We start from the raw sequence: 17,268 nt of genomic DNA, 5'->3' as shown, positions 1-17,268 counted from the left end.
CTTGTCGCCCAGTAGCCAGCCTTTGACTTGCCCTTCTGGTTCAAATACAAGTGGAACAGAGGACTGCCACAGAATGAATGAATCATGGCTGCTGCCAGGATAACGGAAATTCACCTGCATAATGTGCTGCGTGTGGTCGCACAACAGCTGCATATTGAGGGAGCGGAATCCCTTTCTGTTCATGAATATGTCCGAGTTCAGATGAGGAGCATGCAAGGCAATGTACATGCAGTCAATAGCACCCTGCACCATGGGGAAGCCTGAAACACGAGCAAAACACCGTGCTTGCTCCTGCTTGTCTCTGGCAAGAGAGAATGAAATGTATGTGTTTCTCAATGTATAAAGAGCCTGAGTGACCTCTCTTTTACTGCAGTGCACTGCAAACTGCGAGATTTTGTTTATATCTCCAGCAGCAGCCTGAAAGGAGCCAGAGCCATAAAAAATAAGAGCCATGGTAACCTTGACAGTCACAGGCAATGCTGTTCTTTCTCTGCTTTGAGGCTACAACAGTTGACAAATCTCAGTCACAACCTCTTTTGTAAACCGAAGACGTCTGATGCACTGGTCATCGCTGAAGTTGAGGTAAGAGGATTGCTCCCTGAAGACCCTCCGCAGATATGGCCTCCTGCTGAGTGCCCTGCTCCTCTTCCAGCAGCTTGTTCTGCTCTGCATGGCCTCTCTTCATTCTCCCAGTCATGTTCAATTCCCAGAGGAAGCTCTACCAGGCCACCCAGGTCTGGAAGCAACTTTTTTCAGTACAATATTTTAATTGACGCAAAGAGTACAGCAAAATCAACCAGACCGCTCCCTGTAGAGTACTGAAACTTTATCAAAGTAGAGGAAAACTCCAAAAACACGTACAATTGCACCAGCAGCCAGAAGAAATAATCCACCAACTGACCTGTAAGTACTTCATGATACCTTTAAATAATGCTGGTGGGAGGTCCTTCATGCTCTTTAACTCCTTTTCAGCTGTGCGAGGTTGGCTGCAGTGTGGAGTTCCAAAATACCAGCGCACTGATCCGCGTCATATTCTCCTTACTCTACATGCTGCCGGCATTCGTTAGGTGCATGCGCGCAAACCCCTTTACCACGATGGCGTCCTGCGCACTTCCCATCGGAAATGTGCGCGTACATCTTGGACCCCATTTTTGGGACTTAGGTGTCCATGCAGTGCCTAAAAAACGGGTGCTATACGGCCCAATTTCACCCCCTCTACATCTACGTTAAGACAGTTCACCATTGACTCGCCAACAAAAGGAAATAGTCTTTCCTTACTCACTCTATCAAAATCCTTTTATAGTTTTAGCTTTTAATCATAACTCACAACCAATAAGAAGCCTCCATTAACTTACTGCCTGTAAAATCCTGAATTTTGCTTCAGGAGATTTAGGATGGCAAACACCTGTGAAGGGAGATAAAAATTCTTCCCAAATAAAAATAGATGCTGGAAAGTAGCTGTAAAGAGAAGACAGGTTAAAGCTTCAGGTGTAGCCCCATCATTTATCTGTCCTTTCTTTTTAGAAATGGTGATGATCCTGCTGTTCATTTCCAGTGGTTTGTGTTTGCATATCTGCTTCAGTATTATTCCCATATTTGCAGTTTTTTTCTACTTATTTTTGACACTTTCATTTTAGGCATGAAATGACTAAAGCTAGTGATCTGCAGATTTATTACAAGAGGATGCATAATCAAAGTAGGGTCAATGAGTGTCTACAGATCTATTTGAACTGTCAAGAATTACAAACCAATGTATAGTCGAATCCGCCATTACCAACACTCCAATAATCCGTCCTGATTACCAACCAGAATTTTTTGTTATTCGTTCATGGGATGTGGGCGTCACTGGCAAGGCTAGCATTTATTGCCCATCCCCAATTGCCCTTGAGAAGGTGGTGGTGAGCCGCCTTCTTGAACCGCTGCAGTCCGTGTGGTGAAGGTTCTCCTATAGTGCTGTTAGGTAGGGAATTCCAGGATTTTGACCCAGCGACGATGAAGGAACGGCAATATATTTCCAAGTCGGGATGGTGTGTGACTTGGAGGGGAACGTGCAGGTGGCGTTGTTCCTATGTGCCTGCTGCTCTTGTCCTTCTCGGTGGTAGAGGTTGCGGGTTTGGGAGGTGCTGTCGAAGAAGTCTTGCCGAGTTGCATGCTGTGGATGAGACACAATGCAGCCACTGCGCGCCGGTGGTGAAGGGAGTGAATGTTTAGGGTGGTGGATGGGGTGCCAATCAAGCGGGCTGCTTTGTCCTGGATGGTGTTAAGCTTCTTGAGTGTTATTGGAGCTGCACTCATCCAGGCAAGTGGAGAGTATTCCATCACACTCCTGACTTGTGCCTTATAGATGGTGGAAAGGCTTTGGGGAGTCAGGAGGTGAGTCACTAGCCGCAGAATACCCAGCCTCTGACATGCGCTTGTAGCCACAGTATTTATGTGGCTGGTTCAGTTAAGTTTCTGATCAATGGTGACCCCCAGGATGTTGATGGTGGGGGATTCGGCGATGGTAATGCCATTGAATGTCAAGGGAAGGTGGTTAGAACTCTCTCTTGTTGGAGATGGTCATTGCCTGGCACTTGTCTGGCGCGAATGTTACTTGCCATTTATCAGCCCAATGACCTGGATGTTGTCCAGGTCTTGCTACATGCAGGCACGGACTGCTTCATTATCTGAGGAGCTGCGAATGGAACTGAACACTGTGCAATCATCAATGAACATCCCCATTTCTGACCTTATGATGGAGGGAAGGTCATTGATGAAGCAGCTGAAGATGGTTGGGCCTGGGACACTGCCCTGAGGAACTCCTGCAGTAATGTCCTGGGGCTGAGATGATTGGCCTCCAACAACACTACCACCTTCTTTTGTGCTAGATATGACTCCAGCCACTGGAGAGTTTTCCCCCGGATTCCCATTGACTTCAATTTTACTTGGGCTCCTTGGTGCCACACTTGGTCAAATGCTGCCTTGATGTCATAGAGTCATAGAGTCATACAGCACGGATAGAGGCCCTTCGGCCCATCGTGTCCGCGCCGGCCATCAGCCCTGTCTACTCCAATCCCATATTCCAGCATTTGGTCCGTAGCCTTGTATGCTATGGCATTTCAAGTGCTCATCCAAATGCTTCTTGAATGTTGTGAGGGTTCCTGCCTCCACAACCCTTTCAGGCAGTGAGTTCCAGACTCCAACCACCCTCTGGGTGAAAAAGTTCTTTCTCAAATCCCCTCTAAACCTCCCACCTTTTACCTTGAATCTATGTCCCCTTGTTATAGAACCCTCAACGAAGGGCAATCACTCTCACCTCTGGAATTCAGCTCTTTTGTCCATGTTTGGACCAAGGCTGTAACGAGGTCTGGAGCCGAGTGGTCCTGGCGGAATCCAAACTGAGCATCGGTGAGCAGGTTATTGATGAGTAAGTGCTGCTTGATAGCACTGTCGACGACACCTGCCATCACTTTGCTGATGATTGAGAGTAGACTGAAGGGGCGGTAATTGGTCGGATTGGATTTGTCCTGCTTTTTGTGGACAGGACATACATGGTCAATTTTCCACATTGTCGGGTAGATGCCAGTGTTTCAGCTGTACTGGAACAGTTTGGCTAGAGGTGCAGCTAGTAATTATCATAGGACAAAACCATGAAGCAAGACAATGAAATGTTTCTTTTCTTATTTGTACTGTACTTGTCTTCATTCCTTGTAACCCAGCCAGGGACGGATTGGTTCCCTCAAAAGGGCGTGGGATTCTCACTTATACTGTCTGCTTTTTTAGCCTCCCTATATAATTTAATCAACAATTCTATTACCCTTTCGATGCAAAAATTCTGCCTGACTTCCCTTTTTACACCTAACTTTTAACTTGCATCTCCTGGTATTTGAACCCTTTGCCAGTGAACAACTTGCCTGAACAAATACAGAATTCAGTTGACAGGAGAACAGGAATCAATAGACTTAGTGCATCCAATGTGAAAACCTATGGATTTGGTGAGCAGGGCTCCACACAGGTGAGGGCCCGAATAATGCCTATACAGATTATGAGAATTGAATTCATATAGAAATCAATGGAAAGAAAAATAGTCTTGTAAATCTAATCTTTCTCGTTGTTGTAATTGCCAGAAAATAAAGAAGAAGAAAAAAAAACAGAAGGACTGTTAGAAGTTTTCTCGACATGAGAGCTGGCTGCTTCTCAAATCTGCTCCGTAACATGTCTCCAAGTGAGCGAACATCTGTGATTTGGACAGCAGGCTTTGGATTTTATAAGCACAGGGTTTGCTGCTGCTGCTAATCATTCAGCTCTATTATTGCACAACATCAAATGAGTGACAGCATGCTTCACCATCAGCACTGCGGTGAGTGAATCTAATTTGGAGGCTTCCCCTGGTGCAGGCTGGAGCAAACGTCTCATTCTATTTATTTCAGTGTGCGACCACCTGCTAACAAAGAGCACCATGAACTCGGCCTGCAAGGACCGTCTTCAGGGTTTCCAATAGCAAACCACCAACACTGCAGACGTTATTAATTGTTTCCAGACCCATGATTTGTCAGAGCAGAGTTCGTTTTGTTGAATAAGAAACAGAAGTTTTGAACAAGGGCTCTTCAAAAAACGTGAACAAACACTTGAAGGAACTTTAACTCTGCAGTTAAAATGCAGCAGAGGACTTACCCACTGTCTTCCCGCCCAGAAGTAGCTGACTGCAATATTTACCTGAGGCCCCCCTCCCCTCCCCCGAACACGGCGGGGTCCTTCTTTAAATATGCAGATGACATCATCGGGGCCTGACTGCAATATTAACCTGAGGCCTGAGTGAGGGAGCAGTCGTGGCTTCCCCACCAGGCCAAACCTGCCGGGGGCTGATCGAGGACCAGAAGAGGCCCGGGTAAATTAAACTTTTTTTTAAAGGTTTCCTTGTGGGCCAGGAAGAGCAGGAGTGCTCCCCTGTCCCAAACTTCCCTTCCTCCCCCAACTGCGATCCCTGACTGCCACCCAAATTCACGCTCCCGCCCACCGGCCAGGCAGTGATTCCCGCCAGTTTCGGGCGGGAGCTCGATATATGTTATGGAAATGAGGCCCGAGAGCTGAAATCTCCTCAGGCGGCCCTAGCGTGTGAGCTTACCACTTGCCCCAGCCCACCCCCATGCACCAATCCCGCCTCCCATTAACATAGCGGACAAAGAAATTTCACACTAACATATTATTTTTCGCTGATATTCAAAGGACTTAATTTCAAGGTAAGTAAGCTTCCAGTAGTGCCCAATTGTTCCATTCATGTAATATTTAGAACACTGAGATTGCAGAGGGTTTCTTTTTTGGCTGTTGATTGTTTCACCTTCAGTCCCTGTTAAGTACCTATGTTCCATCTATCCATTACAAATGTTTGAGAACATCTGTCTCATTTGAAATGACATTTGAAAAGCAGTTATTTCATGATGCCTTGTTCAGGCCTTGAGCTGGAAATTTACACACACCTTCTAAACTGCAAACTTCACTCACCAAATAGCAATTAAACTCTCAATAACCTCAGGATGTGTTTACTTACATGATTTAGACTTTGTATCCTTAACCATAAATCCACCAGAGTAGCAGGTGTTACATGGCATAATACTCCTGTCCTTATGAAACACAGAATCATCCAACTTACCATCTACAACAACACTAGTTAGTTTGTTTTTAATTGAAAGTCATGGAGAGAAAAAAAAACAGGGTATTTGGCTTAAAAAGAGAGGCAGGCCTTGCCTAAAAATGGTGGAGCAGGCTTCAGTGTATCAAATCACCCACATCCGCTCTTGTTTAAAAAAACACTTTTTTCTCCCCTCCCTTCCTGAAGACTTTGACCCTTTTTTTGGAAACAGTTCCACGGGCACCAAGTGGCCATTCTTCATAGGAGGCCCTGGACAGTGAGCACGGCCGGACTAATGGACCGTGGGAAGCAACATGGCTGAGCTTGGTCTTGTCATCACCTGATGACCAAATATGTGAACTTTCCAGATGGAGCGACCAAATAGGAATCAGAAGCAAGAGCTGTGGCTTAATTTTGTCCTTCTCTATCCCAGGGGCACTGAAGTCAATTGTAGCAATGGCATCACTACCCCAGTTGAGAAGAGCTAACTCTGTACTTACCAGGGGGTCAAATACAGAACTTCCTGGTCTGTATGCAGTATACTTACCAACTGAGCCATTGTGGGAGTAATCAATTTTCTTTTTTCTTCTTGCTTAAAATGGAATTGTGGGCACAACAGGTGGCAGGTAGATTATTTAAGAAGTATGGAACCATCAGTGAAGAGTAGAGGATAAACAGTGACTGAGTTAAGGAAGTGGAGGCAATTCACTGCTTTGAACAGGGAAGACCTGCTGTCAGCTTCCATCAGCCTCTATCTAAGCCAGCACCAATGCGAAATCAATAATACTAAGCTACTGTTTAAATACAATTATTAAATCAGGAAGAAAGTCAGTTCTAATCAAAAGAATATTCTAAAAGTAGTGTGGATGAACTGAATGTTAGAACACAAAAGGACACTGACTCTTAGGGGCAATGACTGGGAGCCCCCATTCTACTCTGTTTCTAGTCTGACATGTCAAACAGAGTCCACAGTGTGTTCCTGCACAGGGGAGGGAAAAGTTAGAGGAGAGAGGCATGCCTGGGCGATTCTTCTACACAACCTGGTCATCCCTGGTGCCTCCTGGCAGCTGGCTATAGGGGGCACTGCCAGCAATCATAACATTTTATAGAATAGGAGGAAGCCGTTCAGCCCATCGTGCCTGTGCCAGCTCTCAAACAGCTATCCACTCAGTCTTATTCCACTACCCATTTCCCAAATATTTATCCACTTCTCTTTTGAAAGGTTTTTGGGTTCTGCTTCCACCACTGTTTCCATATTCTAACAACTCTGCACAAGAACATATCCCCTAACTCTTCCCATTGTAGGAGAAACACCACCCGCAACTCAGCAACAAACAGTGAAATTATGTGTAAGGAGCAGAAAAATTGTGTGATATTTATGCCAAACAAAATGCTTCAAGACCCAGTTATTTTTCATGACCCCATTTTTATTGTTTTCTTCCCTGTTAATGCCAGTGCCCATTGGAGCTGCCGTAGAATGTGAACTTTCTTTCCTTTTGCATACTGCGATACACTGAGCTATCTGTCCATACTCCAGTGAAAGCATCATCTTTAACCTTGTTGGTGCCACTGGAGAGTATCATTCGTAACGGTACACAGTAAACATAGGAACATAGAAACAGGAGTAGGCCATTCAGCCCCTTGAGCCTGCTCCGCCATTCAGTTAGATCATGATCCTTACCTCAGTTCCATTTACCTGCCCTTACTCCATATCCCTTGATACTATTACCTAAAAAAAAATCTATCGATCTCAGTTTCAGTTGTCCCAGCATTCACAGCCTTTAGGGGGAGAAAATTCCAGATTTCCACTACTTTGAGTGAAAAAAATGATTCCTGATTTCCCTCCTAAATGGCCTGGCTCTAATTTTAAGATTATGTCCCCTCGTTCTTGATTCCCAACCAAAGGAAATAGTTTCTCTTCATCTACACTATTGAATCCTTTTATCATTTTACACACCTCGATTAGATCATCCCTCGGTCTTCGATACTCAAGGGAATACAAACTAAGTTTATGCAACCACCACTGGCAATTTTCCACCACCAGCACTTTGTGATAGAGGGAAGAATCAACTTGAGGCACTGATATCCACGAGCCACCTCAGTAATTCTGCAGCCAGAGGTGGGCTGTCTCCACTGGCTACTCTCTAGTACAACTGCAGAGGTAAGACTCAGAACCTAAGGGGGGATTTAACCCCCCCCCCAGGATGGGAAGGAGAGGGGCTTGGGTGGAGGGGGGTGTGGGGGGTGGTCAAAAATGCAAAAATAGAAAACCCGACCCCAAGCCGTTTTAAAGGAGGCGGGATGGGGGTGGGGGGAGCAAGTGACTAACCCGCTCTCCAGAGGCTGATCTGGAATTTAAATATTTTAATGAGGCTTAAATTTAAAAGAGAGGTAAAAGAGATTTCACCTCTCTTTTAAATTTAAATCCCAGGGCTCTGGAAACCAGGCAGCTGAAGGGAGGCAAGAATGGCCGGATCCAACAGGCAAGTGTCTTTCCAGCACTGCTTGTGGGCCAGGAGGAGTAGGAGTGCTTCCCTACGTCCCCCCAAGCTAACCTGTTTACCTCCCCACGAACGGACCCCTACGATCCGACCCCCCTGCAATCAAACACCCCCCCCCTCACCACGATCGGACCCCCCCACCACCGATGTCTCCGGCACCACTGATCAATCCACCGCCTCCCTCCCCCCTGGTGTGCCCCCCGACCTATGATCTCTCCCTCCCTCTTCTCCACTCCCCGATCTGAGCCTGGTGTCGCAGGCCTTCCCACTCGTCAGCCACCCAGCCTCTCGGTCTAGCTGGCTGCAGCTGGGAAACAGAGTCCAAAAATTTAAATCAGGTCCTGCCGTTAAATTCGGAAGGACCTCCGGGAAACCGATACTTCTAGGTTTCCCGGCCGCTACACCTCCCTCCTCCCCCCCACCTCCCCTGCCACCGTCCCCTTCCCTCCTCCCCATAATGATCAGGACCTAAGGGTGCAGCCAAAGTGTGATTTTTACATTGCTGAAGTGAAAACTGCTTTGCAGAGTCAGGTCTTAAGCCATGAGACTGTCGCACACTGCTTGAGAATGATATATGGAATATTGCTCCAACTGGTGTCAAGCTTGGTTTGAGACCATTTACAGGGAAACTATGACATAGTTTTGAAAATGTTTCGAGAAAGTGGGTACTCCCACCCCCGCTCTCTCAAATCATATGAAATTTAACAGCTGGGAGCAGAGATCTGCGCAAGTGTGCAAGGACGCATGCGCAGAGCTCTCTCTCGGCTACAAGGGTGCAGATTTGCAGTCTGCAGTATAAATTAGCAACCTGCTAATTACAACGGCAATCTAAATATCCCACGAATCCACTTCTGACATATTGTCATTTTTCCTTTTCACCAAGTTCTCCATTTTTTCTCCATACCATATCTGTTTATTTTGTCAAAAACATTCTCAATGTGACACCGTTACATTTGTTCTTCTGTCAGTTCCACCATGTTACTCTCCTCTTACACAGCAGGTTGCTGGTAAACACTTGCAATGTTTCCTGCCACTAAATAATTCTAACAGCTGGCTGTCAGCCAGCTATCAAGTCACTGCAGGCGGATGTCATAGGCCAATCACGGTTGGCTCAATATATATCAGCAACGGTCCGAAAAGCCTAATTAAAAGTATTCTAAGCTTCCTGCTTGGTTTCGTTAGGATTAAGCACCTCATCCTCCCAACTCAACTAATTACAAGAATGTCCACTGAATTACAAATGCTACCTTCAGGTACAAACTGCCTACTAATGATGCATTTACTGTGCATTCTCCCCTCCCCAGTCTTAGCTTTTAATTTGTTATGTATGTGCCAGAACATTCTGCACCTTGCTGAAGCCACAGCAGTTTTGTGGCTCCATGCTGTGCACTTGCATTAACCAAGGATGGATTTCAGGTACTTTCCGACATAAAATGTACTTTTGCTTACTGCAACATCTGCTGTGCAGGCTCGCTGGTGGCGAGATCAGTGCAAGACATTGACTGCAACCTGTGGTCCTAACCCTGCCCTGGAGTTTGATTGACAGCTCTGAAGGAAAACAGATCAGTGCTGAGTTAGCTAAGCCCAGCTAGCATACCAGTTAGAACACTATAATTGGGCTCAGCAGCCTCAGGCCATGGTTCCTGCTCTTGAACGCTGTCCAGTGATTCCTGCTAGGAGGTGAATATGCACAGGCATCAGATGAGGATGGAAGAATAGCTTGCTGATATTCACTATGCAAGCTCACACACAAAGAATGGTCATTTAGGCAAGGTACAGAAGGTGCCCCAGCACTTGTGGAACCATACCCCAGCATGAATCAGTGGCTACAAGAGAAGGGTAGAAAAAATTGCTGGAGAATTTTTGAAATTATATCTAAACATCTGGTTAAAAAAAAACAGAACATCCCAGTAGCAGAGGAAGCACATGGGTTATTTCATCACTGAGAAAGTTCTCAAAATAAATTTCCGTCTGTGATTCTTACGAGGCAGTCTCTGGTATGAGGCAGTAATTCGCCAACACCTGTTCAGCATTCTGTGTCTTGTTTTCTTACCTGTGGGTCCTGTCAGTGTTGCTGTCAGCCTGTGAGGAATTCGGGGTGGGATTTTCAGTGCTGTGCGCACCTGGTAATACCTGGAGGACGGAACAGAAAAGAAAGATTTGAGCAACCCATTGCTTTGGCAGCATATCCTATGGTTTCATTGAGAAACATGTTCTGGGAATTCCAGCAGGACACTCTTATATTGAGGGTACAGTATAATGGAATCAAGATTAAACATTGGGTCAGAATTTGTTGTATAATAATGGTGAGGCGAATGGCCCTCGCCATTATTTATGAGCAAATGGTTGAGCAACTTTAGGCGAGGTGCAGGTGCGCATTTAAATGCCAATATCCAAAAGTTGCTGTCCGACTTGTGCTGCATCTCCATTAGCTTCACGAAAATGGCATCTTGCTGTCTGCCTCACCAGTGAAATGCACTGAATGTCGTGAAGTTGATTTATTTCTGCGGTAGATACGAACTAAACTGGCCACAGAAAGTTAGGTCTTGTCATTTCAAGTGTAAGTATCCTTTTAACGATAAGTGTTAATTACTGCCAATTAACCTCCCTGGCACTGAAAATTTACTATTACAAGTGTGGAGTCTCATTTCTTCAGGTATTAATTGTTGTTGGAGATTTTAAAAATGTCAAATTTAATTTTTTTTTACTTTGCCTCTCTGTCTCTTTTTTCCCTCTCTTAATCCAATAATATTTCTTTCCTTCTCTTTATTTCTCTTTCTGTACCTGATTTGACATTGAATTCATTCATTTTAATTTACAATTCCTTCTCAGTCCTTGCACTGTTTTTTTTCTCAGTCCTTCTATAAGATCATAGAATCCTATAATCACAGAAAAGTTACAGCAAGGAAGAAGGCCTTTCAGCCCATCGAGTCCGTGGCAGCTCTATGCAAGAGCAGTACACCTAGTCCCACTCCCCCGCCCTATCCTTGTAGCCCTGCAATTTTTTTTCTTTCAAGTACTTATCCAGTTCCCTTTTGAAAGCCATGATTGAATCTGCCTCCACCACCCCCTCGGGCAGTGCATTCCAGATCCTAACCACTCGCTGTGTAAAACAGTTTTTCCTGGTGTCACCTTTGGTTCTTTTGTCAATCACCTTAAATCTATGTCCTATGGTTCTTGACCCTTCCACCAGTTTCTCTCCATCTACTCTGTCTGGACCCTTCATGATTTTGAATACCTGTATCAAATGTCCTCTCAACCGTCTCTGTTTCAAGGAGAACAACTCCAGCTTCCCCAGTCTATCCACATAACTGAAGTCCCTCATACCTGGAATCATTCTAATAAATCTCTTCTGCACCCTCTCTGAAGGCCTTCATATCTTTCCTGAAGTGTGCTGCCCAAAACTGGACACAATACTCCAATTGTGGCCAAACCAGTGTTTTATAAAGGTTCATCATTACTTCCTTGCTTTTGTACTCTATGCCTCTATTTATAAAGCCCAGGGTACCGTATGTTTTTTTAACCGCTTTCTCAAACTGCCCTGCCACCTTCAATGATTTGTGCACATATATCCCCAGATCGCTCTGTTCCTGTACCCCTTTTAGAGTTGTGCCTTCTAGTTTATATTGCCTCTCCTCGTCCTTCTTACCAAAATGTATCACTTCGCATTTTTCTGAGTTAAATTTCATCTGGCACGTGTCCACCCATGCCACCAGCCTATCTACATCCTCATGAAGTCTATCACTATCCTCCTCACTGCTTACTACCCTTCCAAGTTTTGTGTCATCTGCAAATTTTGAAGTTGTGCCCTGTACACCCAAGTCTAAGTCATTAATATATATCAAGAAAAGCAGTGGTCCTAGCACTGACCCCTGGGGAACACCACTGTACACCCCCATCCAGTTCGAAAAACATGCATTCACTACTGCTTTCTGTTTCCTGCACTTTAGCCAATTGCTACTAAGTCTCTTAGCCAATTGCAGTATCCATGTTGCTACTGCCCCCTTTGTTCCATGGGCCGCAATCTTGATGATAAACCTACTGTGCGGCACTTTATCAAATGCCTTTTGAAAGTCCATTTACACCACATCAACTACATTGCCCTCATCTACCCTCTCTGTTACCTCATCAAAAAACTCTATCAGGTTAGTTAAACACAATTTGCCTTCAACAAATCCATGCTGGCTTTCCCTAATCAATTCACCCTCGTCCAAGTGACTGTTAATTCTGTCCTGGATTATCGTTTCTACAAGTTTTTCCACCACTGAGGATAAACTGACTGGCCTATGGTTGCTGGGTTTACCCTTAGACCCTTTTTTGAACAAGGGTGTAACATTTGTAATTCTTCAGTCTTCTGGCACCACCCCCATATCTACGGATGTTTGGAAGATTATGGCCAGCACCTCTGCAATTTCCACCCTTACTTCCCTCAGCAACCTAGGATGCATCCTATCCAGACCGGGTGACTTTACTACTTTACGTACAGCTAGCCTTTCAAGTACCTCTTCTTAATCAAATTTTAGCACATCCAGTTTCTCAACTGTATCTTCCTTTACTGAGACTCTGGCAGCATCTTCTTCCTTGGTAAAGACAGAGGCAAAGTACTCATTTAGTACCTCAGCCATCCCCTCTGCCTCCATGAGAAGATCTCTTTAATGGTCCCTAATCAGCCCCACCTCTCCTCTTACTACCCATTTACTGTTTACATGCCTGTAGAAGACTTTTGGATTCCCTTTTATGTTGGCCGCCAGTCTACTCTCACACTCTCTCTTTGCCCCTCATATTTCCTTTTTCAGTTCCCCTCTGAACTTCCTATATTCTGCCTGGTTCTCACTTGTATTATCAACCTGACATCTGTCACATGCCTCTTTTCTTGGTTTCATCTTACTCTCTATCTATTTTATCATCCAGGGAGCTCTGGCTTTAGTTGTCCTACCTTTCTGCCTCGTGGAAATGTGCCTGGACTGTACCCAAACCATCTCCTCCTTAAAGGCCGCCCACTTGTTCAATTACAGTTTTGCCTGCCAATCTTTGATTCCAATTTACCCGGGCCAGATCTGTTCTCATCCCATTGGAATTGACCCTCCTCCAATTGAGTATTTTTACTTTAGAGTGGTCCGTATCCTTTTCGATAGCTATTCTAAACCTATGACACTATGATCCCTACTCCCTAAATGCTCTCCCACTGACACTTGTTCTACTTGGTCCACCTCATTCCCTAGAACCAAGTCCAGCAATGCCTCCTTCTTCGTTGGGCCAGAAACGTACTGGTTAAGAAAGTTATCCTGAACACATTTCAAGAATTACTCCACCTCTGTGCCCCTTATATTATAATTGTTATCCCAGTCTATATTAGGATAGTTGAAGTCCCCAGTTATCATTGCTGTATAGCTTTTGCACCTCTCTGTAATTTCCCTGCAAATTTGCTCCTCTATATCCTTCCCACTATTTGGGGGCGATAGAATACACCCAGTAGTGTAGTGGCATCTCTTTTATTTCTTAACTCTAACCAAATAGATTCTGTCCTTGACAACCTCTCTCTCCAGTACTGCAATATTCTCCTTAATCAAAACCCTCTCCTTTCTTTCCTTCCCTATCTTTCTTGAACACCTTGTATCCAGGAATATTTAGTATCCAATCATGCCCTTTTTTGAGCCAGGTCTCCGTTATCGCCACAGCATCGTATTCCCATGTGGCTATTTGCGCCTGCAGCTCACCAACCTTCTTTACCGCGCTTCGTGCATTTACTGCAAACCAGATTTTCTTGTACTCTCTCTTAGTCTGCTCCCACCTAATACTGTACTATTACTTGTTCTAGTGCTATCTTTCTCCGGCGATCCTTTGTGCCCCTTGTTTCTCCTTTCCATTGCTACAACCTGGTGCCCACCCCCCTGCCAAATTAGTTTAAGCCCCCACCCCTCCACAGCACTAGCGAACCTCCCCGCGAGGACATTGGTCCCAGCTCAGTTGAGGTGCAACCCGTCCGGCCTGTGTGAGTCCCACCTTCCCCAGAACTGGTCCCAATGTCCCAAGAATCTAAAGCCCTTCTTCCTGCACCATCCCTCCAGCCTCGCATTCATCTGCTCTATCCTCCTATTTCTATGCTCACTAATGCGTGGCACTGGGCATAATCCGGAGATTACTACCTTTGAGGTCCTGCTTCTTAATCTCTTTCCTAACTCCTTAAAATCTGCCTGCAGGACCTTATCCTTCTTTCTACCAATGTTGTTGGTACTGATATGGACCACGACCTCTAGCTGTTCACCCTCCCCCCGCAGAATGTTCTGCAGCCACTCAGTGACATCCTTGACCCTGGCACCAGGGATGCAACAAACCGTCCTGGAATCACGTCTGCGGCCGCAAAGACGCCTGTCTGCTCCTCTGAATATAGAATCCCCTATCACTATTGCTCTCCGGACCTTTCTCCTCCACCCCCCTCCCACCCCACCCCGTACAGCTGAGCCATCCATGGTGCTGTGGATTTGACTTTGGCTGCACTCTGCAGAGGAACCCTCTCACTCGCCAGTTTTCAGAACTGAATACTGGTTAGAGAGTGAGATGCACTCAGTAGATTCCTGCACTACCTGCCTGGTCCTCCTTGTGTGTCTGGCGGTCACCCAGTCCCTCTCTGCCTACGCTCTCTTAAGCTGCGGGGTGACCACCTCCTGAAACGTGCTATCCACGTAGGTACAGCACTTCCAACTCTTCTCCAGACTGAGAAAGAACCATTTACCCTAAACAATGTCCATCAATCAACTTTCTATCCATGCTGCTATATTTTCTCTTGTACCATATCACTGTAACAAGTCCCTTGTGAGACACCTTATCGAGCACTTTCTAAAAATCCATATACAATATATAAACTGCATTCCTTTTATCTATCCAGTCACTGCCTCAACAAACTCAATTAAATTTGTCAAACACAATTTGCCTTTAATGAATCCATGCTGGCTGTGCTAGGATTAACCCTTGCGTTTCTATTTTGACCTCGAATTATGGATTCTAAGAGTTTGCCCAAAACTGATGCTATTGGAATAAACAAACAGCTGCCTCTTTGTGAAATTAGTTGGTAGATTTTTACTCTTGATCCCCATCTGCAGTTCTCCCCTCCTTATTTACATAGCAAGGCCTGAATTGTTCTGGTCAATATAAAAGACATTTCCCCAACCTGACAACACAAATTTTGTAAACAATTTTACAACACCAAGTTATAGTCCAGCAATTTTATTTTAAATTCACAAGCTTTCGGAGGCTTCCTCCTTCGTCAGGTGAACGATGTGAAAATTTTGGGCAAGGGTAATTTGAAACACTAGCCTATCTTTACTTTTTCATATGCTAACTACCATTCTTTGCATTTTCAGTATTTTCTGCTTTTCTTTTTATCTCCAACCAATATGCAAAAGTAGAATCCATAAAACCACATGAAAACACCACAAGCAGAATTTATAGAACACTATTGAGTCTGTCTGTCCCACACATGAGATTCTTATGCTAATTACTGGGGAAGAGCAGCTGGGGGGGGGAGGGGTTTCCCCTGACCTTCCTTACGGTTTTTATTTTTGAAGTATCTTCTCCTAGGTGGGCTCAACCAAAACCAAAGAACTCTACCTACCCTTTACAATTGGGGGGGGGCACCCACACCCATCAGATGCAAGTCCCCCCACTAGACGTCAACCCAGTATTCTGAGCCAGTGCTCCAATCTCCGCTCGCCGGGGCTGTCTGGAGTAGGACCCAAAACACTGTTAAGTAATACTGGGAAAAAATGTAAAAAAGAAAGCTACTTTAAGGTGAGTGGGCAGGAAAACACATAAAACACTCAGTAAGAGGGACAGTGACACCAGATTATGATCTCACATTATTACCACTTCAACAGAATGCAACTCCAGGATACTATGAAGATGCTCAGCCCCTGAAAATAAACACAATTATCAGTTCCGACATTGGCTTAATTACCTAAGGAAGGATATGTAGAGCTGAATAACTTTGGGATGGAGGCAAGTGAAGAGATGGAGAGATCACTCAAACGTGACAGACAGTGCAAGATATGGACAGAAAAATAATGAAGATAAAACATGCATTTATTTACACAGCATTTTAAAAAAATTCTCCCTTTTTCTCCTCTCTTAGGCTGAAGCTGCCAGCTCCAGCAGGATATGTTTCTGTAGCTGCCAGCAGCCTTCACCAAAACAGATCCAAGAAGACAAAGAGGGAGGACAAAAAAAGACCAAGGGTTGAAATCTAGCAAATACTTTCAGAGAAGTAACTGTCAACAGATTCCAAAATGATAGAAGGAGATAGAAAGAGATGCAAAGTGTTCTGCTCTGTACAGGAGGTAGATGTAATTGGCCATTCTTCATATGCAGATGGTGAACTTCTCCAGGCTATTCTACAGTGAAAGGCATCGTAGCCAAGTCTATCCTGGCTTCAACCAATCTCCGTACACATCAGTGATCAGTAGATGACGATCAGGAGGCTTGACTAATTCTTTTCTGCCCTAGCCCAAGGACATTGGGGCCAGATTTAGTACCACAATTGCCTGCCTTGGCTAAGGACAGCAAACTCAGTGCAAACTGCAGTAATAGCCACCATTTAATTAAGCACAGAGAGATGAGACATTGATTTCAAATTTAAGGAAATGGCAAATAAAACTGACAAGAAGCTGGCTAGCTACAGTGGTATAGTAATGTAGTTTAAAAGCAATCAATCAAAATCCCGCAATCTAATATCTTAATGTCTGCCCAGTCTGCTTGTGGCATGCCATTCCATTTTCTCCAGTTACTTTTATTTAACATTGAAGATGGTTTTTGCTTTTACCAGTAAGCAGTTGACGATCGGGGAGATTTTATTTTTTCCCCTCCAACATTCTCTTTTTCTGAAGTCATGGTGGGATCCAATTTTTCAGCTGCGCGATGCCCTTTGGCATCTCACCTTGGATATCCTGCCACTTTCCGTCTGTTTTTTGGGTGGTAATCGGGTGAAAGAAAGATATTCCATAGTGCTAGTTTCAGGCCCATTTTAGCATCTGCCTAATTTTCTGCCATCCTTTCTAGCGGATGGCGAAGAGCCTGCCCATTTTTGAGCTGGCACAATTAAATCAGGCAGTAACAACATTATCCTGTTATTTACATCGGGGTAGAAATTGAATCAGTTGCGCCTGT

The 17,268-nt window shown here is 44.8% G+C and overlaps 1 protein-coding gene across 1 annotated transcript in view; it reads right to left on the bottom strand.

Moving 5' to 3' along the window:
- The window catches only part of fam135b (family with sequence similarity 135 member B), a 392,147-nt gene that overhangs the window by 251,249 nt on the left and 123,630 nt on the right, over window positions 1-17,268 (bottom strand). The window contains exon 3 of the mRNA XM_067978580.1: window positions 10,163-10,242. Within this exon, the coding sequence (XP_067834681.1) occupies window positions 10,163-10,242 (80 nt within the window). The remainder of the gene's footprint in view (window positions 1-10,162; window positions 10,243-17,268) is intronic.

This window comes from Heptranchias perlo, chromosome 3 (assembly GCF_035084215.1).
Source record: "Heptranchias perlo isolate sHepPer1 chromosome 3, sHepPer1.hap1, whole genome shotgun sequence".
NCBI classification, from domain to species: domain Eukaryota; kingdom Metazoa; phylum Chordata; class Chondrichthyes; order Hexanchiformes; family Hexanchidae; genus Heptranchias; species Heptranchias perlo.
The sequence above is the reverse complement of the archived record's forward strand: the minus strand, read 5'-3'. Positions and strand labels throughout refer to the sequence as shown.